The sequence below is a fragment of the Schistocerca piceifrons genome, chromosome 8 (assembly GCF_021461385.2).
Source record: "Schistocerca piceifrons isolate TAMUIC-IGC-003096 chromosome 8, iqSchPice1.1, whole genome shotgun sequence".
Lineage (NCBI taxonomy): Eukaryota > Metazoa > Arthropoda > Insecta > Orthoptera > Acrididae > Schistocerca > Schistocerca piceifrons.
The window spans coordinates 356593712-356610177 of NC_060145.1; the positions used below are offsets into that span (position 1 = coordinate 356593712).

At 43.3% G+C, this 16466-nt stretch overlaps 1 protein-coding gene across 1 annotated transcript in view; it reads left to right on the forward strand.

The window, feature by feature from the left end:
- LOC124712346 (extracellular serine/threonine protein kinase four-jointed) overlaps positions 1–16466 on the forward strand; it is a 1321952-nt gene that overhangs the window by 1295571 nt on the left and 9915 nt on the right. Inside the window, exons 6-8 of the mRNA XM_047242642.1 lie at positions 1759–1870; positions 1973–2081; positions 11571–11806. Of these exons, the coding sequence (XP_047098598.1) occupies positions 1759–1870; positions 1973–2081; positions 11571–11806 (457 nt within the window). The remainder of the gene's footprint in view (positions 1–1758; positions 1871–1972; positions 2082–11570; positions 11807–16466) is intronic.

Below are 16466 nucleotides of genomic sequence, written 5' to 3' on the forward strand. Positions count from 1 at the left end.
TTTTTTTCCTTTTGAGTCATCAACCTCCTGACTGTTCTGACTGGTTTGATGTGGCCCGCCACAAATTCCTCTCCTGTGCCCATCTTTCCATCTGAGAGTAGCACTTGCAACCTACTTTCTCAGTTATTTACTGGATGTTTCCAATCCCTGTCTTCCTGTTCAGTTTTTGCGCTATATAGCTCCCTCTAGCGCTATGAAAGTTATTCCCTGATGTCTTAACATATATCCAGTCATCCTGTCCCTTCTTCTTGTCAGGGTTTTCCATATATTCCTTTCCTCGCCGATTCTGTGGCTAACATCCCCTCTCCTTACCTTATCAGTCCACCTAATTTTCAACATTCTTCTGTAGCACCTCATCTCATATGCTTTGATTCTCTTCTGTTCTGGTTCCCCACAATCCGTGTTTTAATGCTATAGAATGCTGAGCTCCAAACGTATATTTTCAGAAATTTATTTCTCAAATTATCGCCAATATTTGATACTAGTAGATTTCTCTTGATCAGAAATTGGTATAAAACTCCAAATGCCAGAGACGTACGTGAATACCACTACATGTGTTGACTTCAGACTGAGTTTTCTGACTTCTTGAAATAAGGTGGGCACAGTATTCATCTGGTGGTTTTTGAACATCAGTATTTACGTTGTCCATATTAAGTATATAGCAGTTAGGACATTCTACAGATTGTTGTTACAGACTTTCTCTCATCGTATTTGAGTGCTGATGCTCCACCACCAGTGATGTTACTGTAAAAGGCAAGTTATATGGAATACGCCAGGTATGGATGTGATTACCAGTTTGATTGGAAAATTACAAAAAAATGCGTCTTAGTTCCGTTTAAACAATCACATGTGGAGCAAAGGCACATTTTTTATGAAGTTTCAGTTAAAGAGATAGCCACTTACGTACGAGTGTACGCTTATTTTCACTGCCTGATACCTTTGCAATAATTGCAGATACTGCATGATGATGATGATGATGATGATGATGATGATGAACCAGAATGTACCCCTTTCTGAGTTAAAGCAAGACACAATAAACAGTTTTTTTTTTTTTTTTTTTTTTTTTTGCTTAGGGTAGATATTTAAAAGTACTCTTTTTTGTCGAAAGACGTGTATTCTTGGACTTCATGAAAGATCTACAACTTAAAAACAATAGGCTGTTTATTTTGGGTTATTTGATATACAGGTACACTAGAGATCCGCATGGCTTCGCAAGGTTACCTGAAGTACATTCGGTCGTACGATTTGTCTGCTGCAGCGGTAATAAAGTATCTACACAATTCTCTCTCGTGAAAACAATTTAATTCTCCACAATAGTTTCTGAGATAAACCTTTAAATATACGCGCAAAAATGTAGCAGTGGACTTTGATTTGTAATTATAGTGATTCGCTCTTTCTAGAAACCAGTGACAATGGGCTTGATATTCCTTGGCACCTACAATTGTTCTTCAGCGCACCGTTAAATGACATGATATGATTCCTCATCAGTCGATTTTCTGGATTCCCTTCTGAGCACCGACATTTGAACCTGTTATACGACTTTCCATTATTCCTTATCAGTGCACTTTTTGTAACTGCTTCTCTCCGCTGGTACTCCGACCAGTAGTACCTCCTACCTACAGGGTGTGTCTCAGAAGCTGTGACTAGCAAGTGACAGTCCATAGGCCAGTAGTGGTGTTGTCAATACTCTGATTCCTGCAGACAGCTTCCTCTCGATGCTGGACGCCGTAACAGCGACCGTGCCGTGTCGTGTTGCAGAGTGTGGGCGTGGCGATGGCGGCGCTGTGGTGACATGTGGGAGGTGGCGGCGGTGCGCTGGCTGCTGCTGGCGGCGGCGGCGTTCGCGCTGGGCCTGCTGCTGGGGGCGGCGCTGCCCCCGCTGCTCGTGCCCGCCGCCTCCGCGCCGCCACCCGCCCTCTACGCCGCCTCCGCCGGCGGCGGCGCCACCTCCCCGGGCCGACAGCGTCTCCGGCCCCCGTCGTCCACAGCGTCTTCGGCGACGCTGCCGCCCCCCGCCCCCGCCAGCCTCATCGCGGCTACCGGTTCTGACGGCGCCGTCTCCTTCGTCGCCCCACCTCCAGGTATGCACGGTCACCAGTTTTTTGTAATTCTTGTTTAAATGCAGATCCACAGCCTTCAAATATTTCGTAAAAGAAAATATTGTAGGCTGCATTTGCTGCGCTACTGGCCAATGTCGACTACCCTGTTATTATCAAGAACAAATACACCAGCGGAGAACTGCTCCTACAGGAACACAAAAAAAGTGAATACGTTCTGGTTTATTTAAAAGACTGACTGAAAAGTATTGTACCAGCTGCCTCATTCTACTTTCCTCTGCATCTATAAAAATTGTCTCAAAAATTTTGGCATGCCAACAAATTTTTCAAATGGCTCTGAGCACTATGGGACTTAACATCTGAGGCCATCAGTTCCCTAGAACTTAGAACTACTTAAGCCTAACTAACCTAAGGACATCACACACATCCAAGCCCGAGGCAGGATTCGAACCTGCGACCGTAGCGGTCGCGCGGTTCCAGACTGAAGCGCCTAGAATCGCTCGGCCACACTGGCCGGCTGTGTGCCAACATATCCATGCTGTTTTTAACATGGCATCTCACCTCAGATTCGTAAAAATTTCCCGTAACTGTAACTCACTCACAGCCGCTAGTCCATCGTTGAAAGTCGCTCGTACCCACCCACTTCCAATTGCCCTTTCTCATTCATTCAGCCCGACGCAGTGTCATTATCTCTTTGTGTCTCTCTGTCATTGCCTCCTGTGTCACAGCAACAGTCCCTTCATTCTGTCCTTATAGTACAGTCTCGCCTCACTCTCAAGGTCTCGCACATCTCTGTCTTGCTGCTAATATCTCATTCCTTCCTTCGTACTGCTGCTGTATCTCTTCACTGTTATTATCTCTCTCTTCGCCACTGTCATATACTCTCGTCTCTAATTATCACAGGCTGTCACCCACTTCCACATTTTCTCCCTTTGTATTCCTCCTCCTCCCCCCCCCCCCCCCACCCACTCGGCACTGTCTTCTTCGCTCTATCTCCAGCACTGTTCTGTCACCGACACCTATGTTCCACTGCCTCTCTCTCTCTGTCTGTCTGTCTGTCTCTCTCTCTCTCTCTCTCTCTCTCTCGGTCATCATCTCCTTCGCTCTTTTTGTCACGCATTCACTGTGTAAGATCTTCCATTATTTATTACTTTACCGTCTTTTTGCCACTGCCACTGTCTTCTCCTCTCTTAGCATAAAAAAAACACGAATGTGTTCGTAAGCCAAAATTTTGGGAAAATTTTTGAAGGTGCTAAAGAAACTAAGTGGAATGATGCAGCTGGTACCCCACTTTTCAGTCAGAGTCTTTTAAATAAATAGGAACATATTCGCATGTTTTTTCTAGTCCTATAGGAGCATTTTGCCGCTCGTTCCCGTCTTTTCCCTGCTGCAGCAGAGCATGAGAAGAAATGTACTGTTCAGCAAAATTTAGATTGTTTACCTGTGTGAAATTGAAATAAAATAACGCAAAACTAATTTTACATCTGAGATTGGATTTTACGTGCAAAATAAAAAGAAAAAAAAGAAAAAAGGAACGTGCTCCAAGACTACAGCATATTTCTCCGTGATACGTCACTTAAACTCGTCTCACATCGGATTTCACATGCATAGGTATGCAGAAAGTTATCAACGTGTTCGATATCGGAATCGTAGAAACATATCGCAAAAATTTCAGTCATTTGATGCTCATAGCCATCTTGGAATCCTCGGCAGGGTTTTGGTCCGCTGGTGACGGAGAAAAAAATAGTTAGAAAAATTATTTCTTGGGACTTTCCGAGGAACCCAGTGAACTAATGGTTCCTCCGTATGTCCCATCAAGTTCACCGAACACCACATCAAATGAAAAAGTAACCAACCAGTTTGCTCCATTTTCCTAAGCAGGAGAAAATGTGCAATATCCGTACTTTAATCCTGTACTGTAGGGTATGAGACTAAGACGCTCCTTCTGTTGGATGTAGAAATGGTCCCAAGTCCAACGGCTATACAAAACACTTGACCCTTTTATCACCAATGAAACCCGAGATATGAGCACTGGAAAATCCCCTTTTTATGCCCGTCGTTTTGGAACATATTAGGTACGCATGCTATCGCATGCGTGCCTATAAAAAGCATGCACCATATCGTACGAGATGTGGAAGACAAGCAAAATTATCAGTCCACATGCAAAGTCACAAATGAATAACTGTGTGCTATGGATCGAACACAGACGAGAGGGCAGAAAAATGTAGGATGATTTCTATTACAGGCGTATAGTGGTTGTAGAAGACAGTTTGTAGATGAGATTTTGTTAATGAATCCATGTTTTAAAATGTACCGATTGGATGTAAAATCAGTTTGGAGATCGGATCACTTTCAAAACTCCCGCTCATGGAACGCACACAAGCTGAGAAGAGCCCTCCGTAGTCAGTCCCTGTTATAATAATGACATCACCTAGTACTTTCGCCTGACTACAGCAACGGCAGCGAAAAATTGGTAGGTTCGACACTAGGAGGGTTAGCTGTGATAGTTAAGTCCCATAGTGCTCAGAGCGATTAGCTGTGATACTCCAAGATAGCGTCGTTTGTCATGCAGAAGATAACCTGAAGACGAGTACTTGAAACATTGCCCATGCCACATGCTGCTACAGCACAAGGATCAGAGATCTCCGCTGCGTGCATACCGTGAAGTAGGAGTTTTAAAAATTGACCCGATTCTCAAACTGATTTTACATCCAAACGGTACATTTCTGGACATGAATTCCTTATCAAAACGTCATCTACAAAGTCCCTCTTACAATCCCTAGAAGCCTGTATTAGGAATTGTTCAATCACCCTGTACGTAAAAGATTCGATACAGTATAATTATAGGCCGAAGATTCCGTTCTTCCACTACAGGACTACATAGTATCATATGCGAACCACGACCAGTCTACCAGTAGACACCGTATCATATGCAAGTCACAACCAGTGTACCAGAACATTGGTTGTGATGCGCACCTGATACAATGTATACCCGTAGCGAAAGGACGGAATCTTTGTCCTCAAGTTATATTATGCAAAGGTCTTTTACATATTTTCGTGCACTTTCGTTTGTGTTCGATACTGAGCATACTATTTAATGATGTCTGGGATCACATGTGGATTGATGATTTGATTTTAATGCCACATCTCGTGCGTCATCGTGCATACTCTTAATGTGTATATGTGCTTGATAATGACATGATAGTCGAAATTAGCCAACACCACAGCTAATAAGTGATACAAATGTGCAGCCTACAACGAACAACGTCTTCTTTTACGATTTCAGTAATTCCCAACGCATTTACTGCTTCCAAAATCACATTTTTCTACCTAGTCTTAAATAGCATATTGAATTGCATTCGCTAAAGTGAAATGTGGATTCGAGCCCGAATTTTGCGACGCCTCATCTAAAATAATCAAATACGGCATTATTGACAATGACACGAGAGGGTGCCTGGCAGTATCGGTTCTACAGTTAACATGTGCTGCAGACATATCCGCATCAGATGCACACCGAAAATTTGTAATTAGCACTCACATCGAATATTCATACGACGTCGCTCGTCACAGCAGGCAGCGCATAGTCAGTTTAGTACGCGACAACAGCCCATACATCTTACATGCCACTAAAGCAGTAACAAACATGTAGAACATAACCAGACTAAACAGTAACTTAATCTTACACGACTTACACTTTATAAAAATATTATTTACAGTTCCCTCTACTCAAAATTCCCTTTTTTGTCAGAATAGGCACCACCACAAACAATAATACATTGACTCACTGTACAAACCAACGAATGTCAAGCTAGATACAGACAACACAGAAAAAACAAAAGGTGATAGAAAAACACTCAGCGACAGTTGGCTACACTGTGTACAGTAAATACACACAATCATTACAGAGTGAAGACTGAAAATGAAGTGTCGAACTGAAATTTGTTCAAAAACACCGAAAATCGGACATCCTTGTGTACAAAGACCAATTAAGTACAACTCGGCCACGACACGTATGGAATAATACGATTTCAAAATCGTAATTAGAACTTTATAATAATTTACTCTTACGGAACTTGCACTCCATGAGCTGTTCTTCATCTAACAACAAGAGAATAGCAAGAAGTGCTGTAGTAACATCTGTAATCATTATACGTAAACAAACATATATTTCAGACCATTGAAGAGCGGTGGTAAATAAAAAGAAATGGGAAGTGTATGGCACAAAAGAAACAGGGTTTCATTTAGTTGCATAGACAGGCTATACCGCAAGGAGTTAGTTCACCCGACGAAAAATTAGTCAGCCCTAGAAAAATAGTTACAAGCATCTTTTAATACCGTGTAATTCCACCCGTAGACTTGATAACCCCCTGGATTCGGTTAGGCAGCGAGTCCACAAGGTTGTGCAGGTACTTAGTATCTAGGTTAAGCTATTCACTGAGGATTTGATTAAGCAAATCCATCAAGTTGCGGGGATGCTGACGTAAGCGTCTTAAGCGATGCTGCAACATGTGCCACCAATTTTACGTGGAATTCAAGTCAGGTGATTTGTTTTGCAGGCCAATCGAGATGTAGTAGGCTGGGGGAGTGTTCAGAAAACTAGGCATATATTCTTCCAGCCCGACGAACTTTATATAGAGAATTGAAAGCAGTATGGCGCTTGGTATTTCATTTTAGTGTATAAGCTTATTTCGGCTTTATTTCCTTGATCAGCACATGCCTTGACATTATAAATGGACATATTTCAAGTTTGAGTACAGAATTATTGCTGTCTGTAGGTTGGTTATAGAATTATTTTGAGCAACGTTTCAAGTTTTTCGATAATTTGCTGTTCCGCGTATATTATCATACATTTTTTAATAACTGAGAATTGTAGAAATTCAAGTTTGACAGATACTTTTTTACTCAAAGATATTTACAAATATTCAACCAACAACTACAGACAGCAATAACGGTTTACTCAAAGTTGACGTATGTCCATCTACAAGCTCTTTTTCTATACGATCCATCACCATCTGCTAAGGATCTACTGTGCGACCGTTTCATTGTAGTGAATGTTGACCAGTTCTTTTTGGCTTTGACAACTCTCGATTGATTCATACTAATTAAGGTGTTGCTGCATATTCATCGGACGTTCTTTTCTCTGCGTTCTGTTGCACCATACAGTAAACGTATGTCTGCAAGCCCATCCGTTTGTTAATGCACCACCTCCTACTACCAGAAGATTAAGTCAATTGTGGACACATCACAGACGATTGTGTGCTTTTTCTCGTAGCGCTTTGCATTTCGATGAGCAGAAGACTGTTATGAAACGGAGTAGTTTAAAGACACATTCTGCCATGAGCACCTGACTGAAGATCTGAAATATTCATTCACGACAACTAGCTCCTTGTCAAGTAGCTCTCAGATTAGCTTACTGTATCGTGCGTTTAATTTTTATGTACGTATTTGGATGAACCCAGCTTGTTGTACAGTTAATTGCACGTTGCAGTGATTTCCCTAAATTGCCTCAAGGTTGATTCATATTGGACTTAACGAAATGTCACGGAACGGATCGTCACCGTCATATGTTAATGTGTTCACGGTACAAGGAACGTCAACACGACATAAAGGCAGACACTTGGCGGCCACCGAGCGAGGTGGTGCAGTGGTGGCACACTGGACTCGCATTCGGGAGGACGACGGTTCAATCCCGCGTCCAGCCAACCTGATTTAGGTTTTCCGTGATTTCCCTATATCGCTCCAGGCAAATGCTGGGATGGTTCCTTTCAAAGGGCACGGCCGACGTCCTTCCCCATCCTTCCCTAATCCGATGAGACCGATGACCTCGCTGTTTGGTCTCTTCTCCCAAGAAACAAACAAACAAACTTGGCGGCCATTCGGTAGGACATCGCTCCTTGACCGTGGTTCGATTACGCGAAGTTCAGTGAACATCATGTGTCGTCGACTATTCGTATGAGGATAGGGAAAGGATGTTACCCCGCACATTCACATCGAATAAAAATTTTTAGTCTCTGGAAGTTGCAGTCAGGGTCAGATTGATGAGGTACATCTGAATCATAAATATTGGTGTGCATAAAATACAACGAAGCACAAGAACTGCTGCATAAGAAGCCCTGTTGCTATGGATTTTCCCCTACTTACTAGTATTACCTCCTTACTGTATACAGTCAGTAAATATGTACGTTTTAATAGTGGATTGTGTGAAAGAGATGGATTTACATATTTAAACTTTGTACTCTAAGCCATCTTGGTTAAAATAATCGTAGGCAGACACCCCAGTTGTTGAAATGATACGTTGAATTTTCGTTTTTTAAAAATGGATAACTTATATTTGTATATGAAGGCCCAAATTATCTTGAATAAGACAATTCATGTGAAACCATTCTAAGAATGGACTTGTACGTAATATAATAACGACTACAATGAACTCTATGAAGCTGGTATTCGCACAGATATCATTGGTGATCTTGTAACTCTCGAAGAATATAGTTATAATTAAATCTAGACCTTTCGCTGCTTACGGGCGTTGATACTTATCAACGGAAACAGTTGAAAAATATGTGCCCTGATCGGGACTCGAACCCGGGACCTCCTGCTTCGAAAGGTCTAGATTTAATTATAACTTCATTGTTCGAGAGCTGCAAGATCACCAATGATATCTCTCGCTAGTACATTGTACTATCCAGAGCGCTGAGTTTATTTTGTCGCTTAACTTAACATCAATATTTGTGTTAAGCCTTAACACCTATTGCTGGCTACATAGTTGATGCTGCCTAAAGCCAAAAAATAAAAATACATGAATAAACCAATAAATAAAGACTCATCATAATGACTCGTTGGTAATCCTAGTATCAAATGGTGAAAGTGAAGTTTTGAGATAGCGCCCGTCCTAAAATTGTCGAAATATATTATCAGTATTTAGATGTAGATATAGAAGGAATTATGATTCGTAGGAGAGTTTATAAAGACCAAATTCATAAAGGATATTCTAGACGACTCTTGCGTAACACAATGTTGGCCCAAGAACAACGTCAGTTACGATTGCAGGGGTACAAGATCATAGAGATTGGACCGTGGATCAATGGAAACGTGTCGCTTGGCCGAATGAATTGTGTGTTGTTTCTGCCTTTATGTTGTGTTAAGGTTACTTGTACCGTGAACACAGTAGCATATGACGGTGACTATCTGTTCCGTGACATTTCGTTAGGTTTAGTACGAATCAATCTTGAGGCGATTTAGGGAAATCACTGCAACGTGGAAGCAACTGTACAACACGCTGGGTGCACCCAAATACGCACAATAAAAAATATACGTACGGTACAAGCTAATCTGAGAACTACTGGATAAGGGTGGTTGGTTTGTGGGATTAAAGGGACCAGACTGCTACGGTCATCGGTCCCTACTGGATAAGGAGCTAGTTGTAATGAATGAATATTTCAGACCTCGTATCAGCTGCTCATGGCAGAAATGTGTTTGTAATCTGCTCATGTTTCATAACAAACAGTCGTTTACCTCATCGAAATATGAAGCGCTACGATAAACAGCGATGTTCGTATCCAGATAAGTCGTCACCCGCGCGAACGGCTTCTCAGAACATTCAGCGCGATGTGGGCCAGTGGGGGCAGTAGTGAGATATGAGGAACATTCAGCTGGGCTTCAATGGGATCTGTGGTAGTAATTGAAGGCACCACAACCACTGTTGACTACATGGTCATTGTCTTCCTTGACGACGATGGCATCTTCCAGTGATCTAAAAGTCTGTCCCACATAGCTGTGATACAGTGGTTTAAGGAGCATGTTAGTGAAGCCACATTGACGTTTTGGTCACCAAATTCGAATGGCTTGAGCTCAGTGGAACACATTTGGGGCGCTATTGGGCCTCAAGTCCGAACCTGCAACCACCAGCCGATTATTTGCCGCACTTGCGTGACCTGTGCGTAGGCACTTGGTGCCATATACTTCCGAAGGCCTACGAAGGACTTTTCGAATCTATGTCACGTAAAATTGCTTCCTTATTGTTTTATAAAGAAGGCTAACACTAAATTAATAAGGTGGTCATAATGTTCAGCTTATCAGTGTCTATGCTGGCTACCGGCCTTGGGAACAATCTCCCACTACGATTCTGTAGCTGTATAAACCACTGCTCCAGAATATGCTGTAAAATGTGAATTAGCTGCCTGTAGCTGTCCAAGTGTCTGTCCGAGAAAGTACTGTAAAATGTGAAGCACAATAAAGTTCTACAGCTCTAAAAGCTGCTACTCAAGAAAAAGACGCTCGCGTGAAACCCAGCTCGCGCTATTCGTCCACGAGGCTCAGAGGGCCACAGACATGGGCTCCCAGGTAGATGCCGTGTTTCTTGATTTCCGCAAGGCGTTTGATACAGTTCCCCACAGTCGCTTAATGAAGAAAGTAAGACCATACTGACTATCAGACCAATTGTGCGATTGGATTCAAGAGTTCCTACATAACAGAACGCAGCATGTCATTCTCAATGGAGAGAAGTCTTCCGAGGTACGAGTGATTTCAGGTGTGCCGCAGGGGAGTGTCGTAGGACCGTTGCTAATCAAAAAATACATAAATGACCTTGTGGAATACATCGGAAGTTCACTGAGGCTTTTCGCGGATGATGCTGTTGTAAATCGAGAGACTGTAACAATGGAAAATTGTACTGAAATGCAGGTGAATTTGCAACGCATTGAAGCATAGTGCAGGGAATGGCAATTGAATATCAATGTGAACAAAAGTAATGTGTTGCGAATACATAGCTACAATATAATAGTTCAGCAACTGGAAGTACTTAGTTCCATAAATTATCTAGTAGTAGGCATTAGGAGTGATTTAAAATGAAATGACCATACAAAATTAATCGTCGGTAAAGCAGATGCCAGACTGAGATTCATTGGAAAAATCCTAAGGAAATGCAGTCCGAAAACAAAGGAAGTAGGTTACAGTACACTTGTTCGCCCACTGGTTGAATACTTCTCACCGGTGTGGGATCCGTACCAGATAGGGTTGGTAGATGAGATAGAGAAGATCCAACAGAGAGCAGCGCGCTTCGTTACAGGATCATTTAGTAATCGCTAAAGCTTTACGGAAATGATAGATAAACTCCAGTGGAAGACTCTGCAAGAGAGACGCTCAGTAGGTCGGTACAGGCTTTTGTTGAATTTTCGAGAGCATACCTTCACCGAGGAGTCAAGCATTTTATTGCTCCCTCCTGCGTATATCTCGCGAAGGGACGATGAGGATAAAATCAGGGAGATTAGAGCCCACACAGAGGCAACCCGACAATCTTTCTTTCCACCAACAATACGAGACAGGAATAGAAAGGAGAACCGATAGAGGTACTCAAGGTACCCTCCGCCACTCACCGTCAGGTGGCTTGCGGATTATGGATGTAGATGTAGAATGCTGCAAAATGTGAACCAGAGTAATAGTTAATAAGGTTTTATTGAAGAAAATGTAAAGGTGACTACGTACGCAAGGTGTGAGTGTGTGACTGTCTGTGTGCAGGGCGGCGGACGGTGGTGGAGGATGGCGTGTACTGGGGCGCGCAGGTGGAGTCGTCGCTGCCCCCGGGCTACGGGGACGCCGACGCGGAGCGGTGGCGGCGATACGCTCGCTCTGCGCCGCTAGCGCGCCTCGAAGCCGACGGCTGCGGCCGCACCTACAACCGGCTGGCCGTCTTCGCCGACGGCGAGCGCGCCTGCTGCCGCTACCGGCAGAACATCGACCAGCTGCAGGGAGAGGTGCGTGCCCTCACACTCGCAACATGCGTCCTAGTCTTAATTATTACCTCGAAACATTCAAACCGTGACCATGAAACTTGGTGACGACTTGAGTGTCCTCTTCAGTGCTACACGTTTTTACCAACGACGGATGACACGGCGAAGACAGTTATACAAGGCCGCATTTTGGCTCGCCGGGAAATGATCCGCCCCGAATATCACCCACTCATCACTTTGGAAACACCTGTCGCGCAATGGTTTCTTCATGTAAGGAAACATACGGACTGTATACCAAATAAGTTCCTTTCGGAGTATGCTGATCCACTAACTCCATACTTAACAGTCATATACAACCTTTTGTTCGACAACGCCGGTCGAAGTGGCCGTGCGGTTCAAGGCGCTGCAGTCTGGAACCGCAAGACCGCTGCGGTCGCAGGTTCGAATCCTGCCTCGGGAATGGATGTTTGTGATGTCCTTAGGTTAGTTAGGTTTAACTAGTTCTAAGTTCTAGGGGACTAATGACCTCAGCAGTTGAGTCCCATAGTGCTCAGAGCCATTTTTTTTTTGTTCGACAACAGATCCGTACCCAAAGACTGGAAAGTTGCACAGGTCTCACCAACATTCAAAAAAAGGTAGTAGGAGTAATCCACTAAATTACAGGACAATATTGTTAACGTCGATATGCAGCAGGATTTTAGAACATATATTGTGTTCGAACATTATGAATTACTTCGAAGAAAACGGCCTATTGACACACAGTCAACATGGGTTTAGAAAACATAGTTTTTGTGAAACACAACTAGCTCTTTATTCACATGAAGTGCTATTGACAAGGGATTTCGGATCGATTCCGTATTTCTGGATTCCCGGAAGGCTTTTGACAGTGTACCACACAAGCGGCTCGTAGTGAAATTGCGTGGTTATGGAATATCGTCTCAGTTATGTGACTGGATCTGTGATTTCCTGTCAGAGAGGTCACAGTTCGTAGTAATTGACGGAAAGTCATCGAGTAAAACAGAAGTGATTTCTGGCGTTCCCCAAGGTAGTGTTATAGGTCCTTTGCGGTTCCTTATCGATATAAACGATTTGGGAGACAAGCTGAGTAGCAGCCGTCTTCGGTTGTTTGCAGATAACACTGTCGTTTATCGACTAATAAAGCCATCAGAAGATCGAAACAAACTGCAAAACGATTTAGAAGAAATATCGGAATGGTGCGAAAAGTGGCAGTTGACCTTAAATAACGAAAAGTGTGAGGTCATCCACATGAGTGCTAAAAGGAACTCGTTAAAATTCGGTTACGCGATAAATCAGCGTAATCTAAAAGCCGTAAATTCAACTAAATACCTAGGTATTACAATTACGAACAACTTAAAATGGAAGGAACACATAGAAAATGTTGTGGGGAAGGCTAACCATAGACTTGCGTTTTATTGGCGGGACACTTAGAAAATGTAACGGGACTACTAAGGAGACTGCCTACACTACGCTTGTCCGTCATCTTTTAGAATACTGCTGCGCGGTGTGGGATAGAAATGACGGAGTACATCGAAAAAATTCAAAGAAATGCAGCACGTTTTGTGTTATCGCGAAATATGGGAGAGAGAGTCACAGAAATGGTACAGGATTTGGGTTCAAATGGTTCAAATGGCTCTGAGCACTACGCTACTCAACTTCTCACGTCATCAGTCGCCTAGAACTTGGAACTAATTAAACCTAACTAACCTAAGGACATCACACACATCCATGCCCGAGGCAGGATTCGAACCTGCGACCGTCGCGGTCCCTCGCCTCCAGACTGTAGCGCCTAGAACCGCACGACCACTCCGGCCGGCACAGGATTTGGGATGGTCATCATTAAAAGAAAGGCGTTTTTCGTTGCAACGGAATCTTCTCACGAAATTCCAATCGCTAACTTTCTCCTCCGAATGCGAAAATATTTTGTTGACACCGACTTACATAGGGAGGAACGATCACCAAGATAAAATGAGGGAAATCAGAGCTCGTACAGAAAGATATAGGTGTTCATTCTTTCCGTGCGCTGTACGAGATTGGAATAATAGAGAATTGTGAAGGTGGTTCGATGAACCCTCTGCCAGGCACTTAAATAGGATTTGCAGAGTATCCATGTAGATGTAGATGAAGTCCCTGGGGTCCATGTCAGAAGAATACAAAGGGCGAGTGAAAACCTGTTAACTCAAAAGCAGCAAGTGTAATTGTGTCGTTTGCACAATGAGCTGCGGCAATGTGGAGCAAAACTCTCCCTCCTACAGAGTCTTGCGCATTTTCATCTTGACAGTTTGCCGTAATCGTCTCCAGAGATTTTGGTAGAATGTTCTTGTGACGTAATCACATTTTCCAACCGGCAAAATCTCTTCGGGTAAAGATACTCACCATTAACCACCAGACTTGTAACTAAAACCGGCTGAAAATTTGGCCCAGCGATGTATAGCGTGCTTGGAAACTCCCGTTAGAAACTTGTAGTACTTGTAGAGGAGACTTAGTTGATAATATTTTGAATCGGAACCCACGTCCGGAAACTTACCGTTTCCGTGTTACAGCCGTTTGAAAACATGTTTCCTAGGTACCAGGTGCAGAAGTCTGAAACCGGGATTTGGTTGCAATAATTACACGTCTGTATTTTGAAACCAGTAAACAATATTTTATTCACAATAATCTCCATTCCTATTTATACATTTCTCCCACCTCTCCGGCAAGCTATGAATGCCACGCAAAAAAAAAAATTTCTTCTTTTGAAGCGAACCAGTCAGCTAGCCATTTTCGTTCAGTTTCAAACGAACTGAAGAGTTGTTCAGCGATAGGATGTCCCAGTGATACAAATAGATGATGATCGGACGGAGCCAAGTCTGGAGAATAAGCCGCATGCCCTGGTATTTCCCAACTGAACGTCTCGACCGTTTCCATGACCTGTTTTTCTGTGTGTCATGAGGCGACATCATGGAGCAATACGACTTTGTGTGGCCTTTTTCCATTTTCCGGTCGTATTTCACGTAATGCTCGATTTAAACCGATCATTTGTTGTCGGTAGCGATCAGTGTTAACGGTTTCACCAGCTCGTAATAGATGGCACCCTTCCGATCCCATCAAACGCAGAGCATTGTGTTCTTTCCATAGCGATTTGGTCATGCAGTGGATGCCGAAGGTTTGCCAGGCTTCACCCGTAATTTACGGCGCTTAGGATTCTCAGAAAATAGCCATTTTTGATCACATGTCACTCTTGGACGAAGAAAGGACTTCCTTTTGTATCTGGCGAGCAGCATTTCATAAGTGGTCTTTTGATTTGCTTGGTGTCCTTCATTCGGTTCATGCGGAATCCATTTTCCCACTTTATGCACCTTTTTGCCATAGCTTTCAACCGACGAGAAACTGCTCTCCGCGTCACATATAATTGTTCCGCGAGATCCTGTTGAGTTTGAGTATCATCTTCATCCAATAAGGCCTGCAATTCGTTCTCTTCAAACTTTTTCGGTGGTTTCCTGCGCTCTTGGTTCCTCACGTTAATTTTCTGAACCACTCGACACACTGTATTTTCCCAAAAGCGTGTTCGCCGACAACTTCGAGAAGCATTCGATGCGATTCTGCAGCAGCTTTTTTCCGAATGATAACAGAAAACCAATGCTGTCTGCAAATCGTAGTTCGTAGGCACAAAACTGACATGTTTACGGCTTTGAAATCTTGGGTTGTGTGTGCTGACATTCTTCGTCAGCCGTTACAGGAAGCAGACGGCGCTGCAGACACGGGCACTGCACTGGCGGCTAGCACCATCTATAGGGAAATTCCGGTTTCATACTTCTACACCTGGTAGTCATGGTGGGGCGTGGTTACGTCGGATCAGGTGATGTCATTAGACGTGTATCCTACATCTGTGACATGGTTCGAGCCTCATTCAAGTGTCTGAGAGTATTAGAGAGCAACATGGGTGGGTACACGTTTTCAGAATGCACCGACATAATCCCTTTGTATGTCGAAGCTCACGGTAATGGAAGAGCTGCTCGTCGCCTTTATCGAGATCGTTATCCACAACATCCGACTTCCTCGCATACCCTTTCCTCCACAACTACGCAACGGCTTCGAGAAAGGGGTACCTTCACCTTCAGCAGGCGTGACTCTGTACTGCAAGGAGATGACGCACACCTGAATTGGAAGAGGCGGCACAGTGTTTATGCAGACTGATTAACTTTCCTTTTTCTTCCTTTTTTACTTTGGTTATTGATGGGTGGGATTGTAAGACAAGTCATGTACCGGGTCACGCCGAACAAATTACTTGTAAAAGGTCGCATTACCAACATATTTTCAAATGGTTGTAGACAGAAACGGTATGTTTCCGGACATGTATTTCTATTCAAAATATTATGTACTCACTCCCCTCTACTAACCCAAAAAGTTTGTAACGGGAGTTTCCGAGCGCCCTGTGTTTTATTCAGATATTGGTTCTCATTACAAACAAGAATCATTTTAATGAACCGAAACATTTTACGACCCGAAGTAGAAATATTGACAGACGACGCTTTTCTGAGTGTGTCATCAGCAACAGAAATTTAAGCTGTTCTTCAAGGTTATCGACTAATCACGCACCCACGGAAATAGGGTCTTATTCGGAAATAAACATTGTTTCCTAATCATACACAAGTCACAAAATCGGAGAAACTAATTCCTGAGAGGT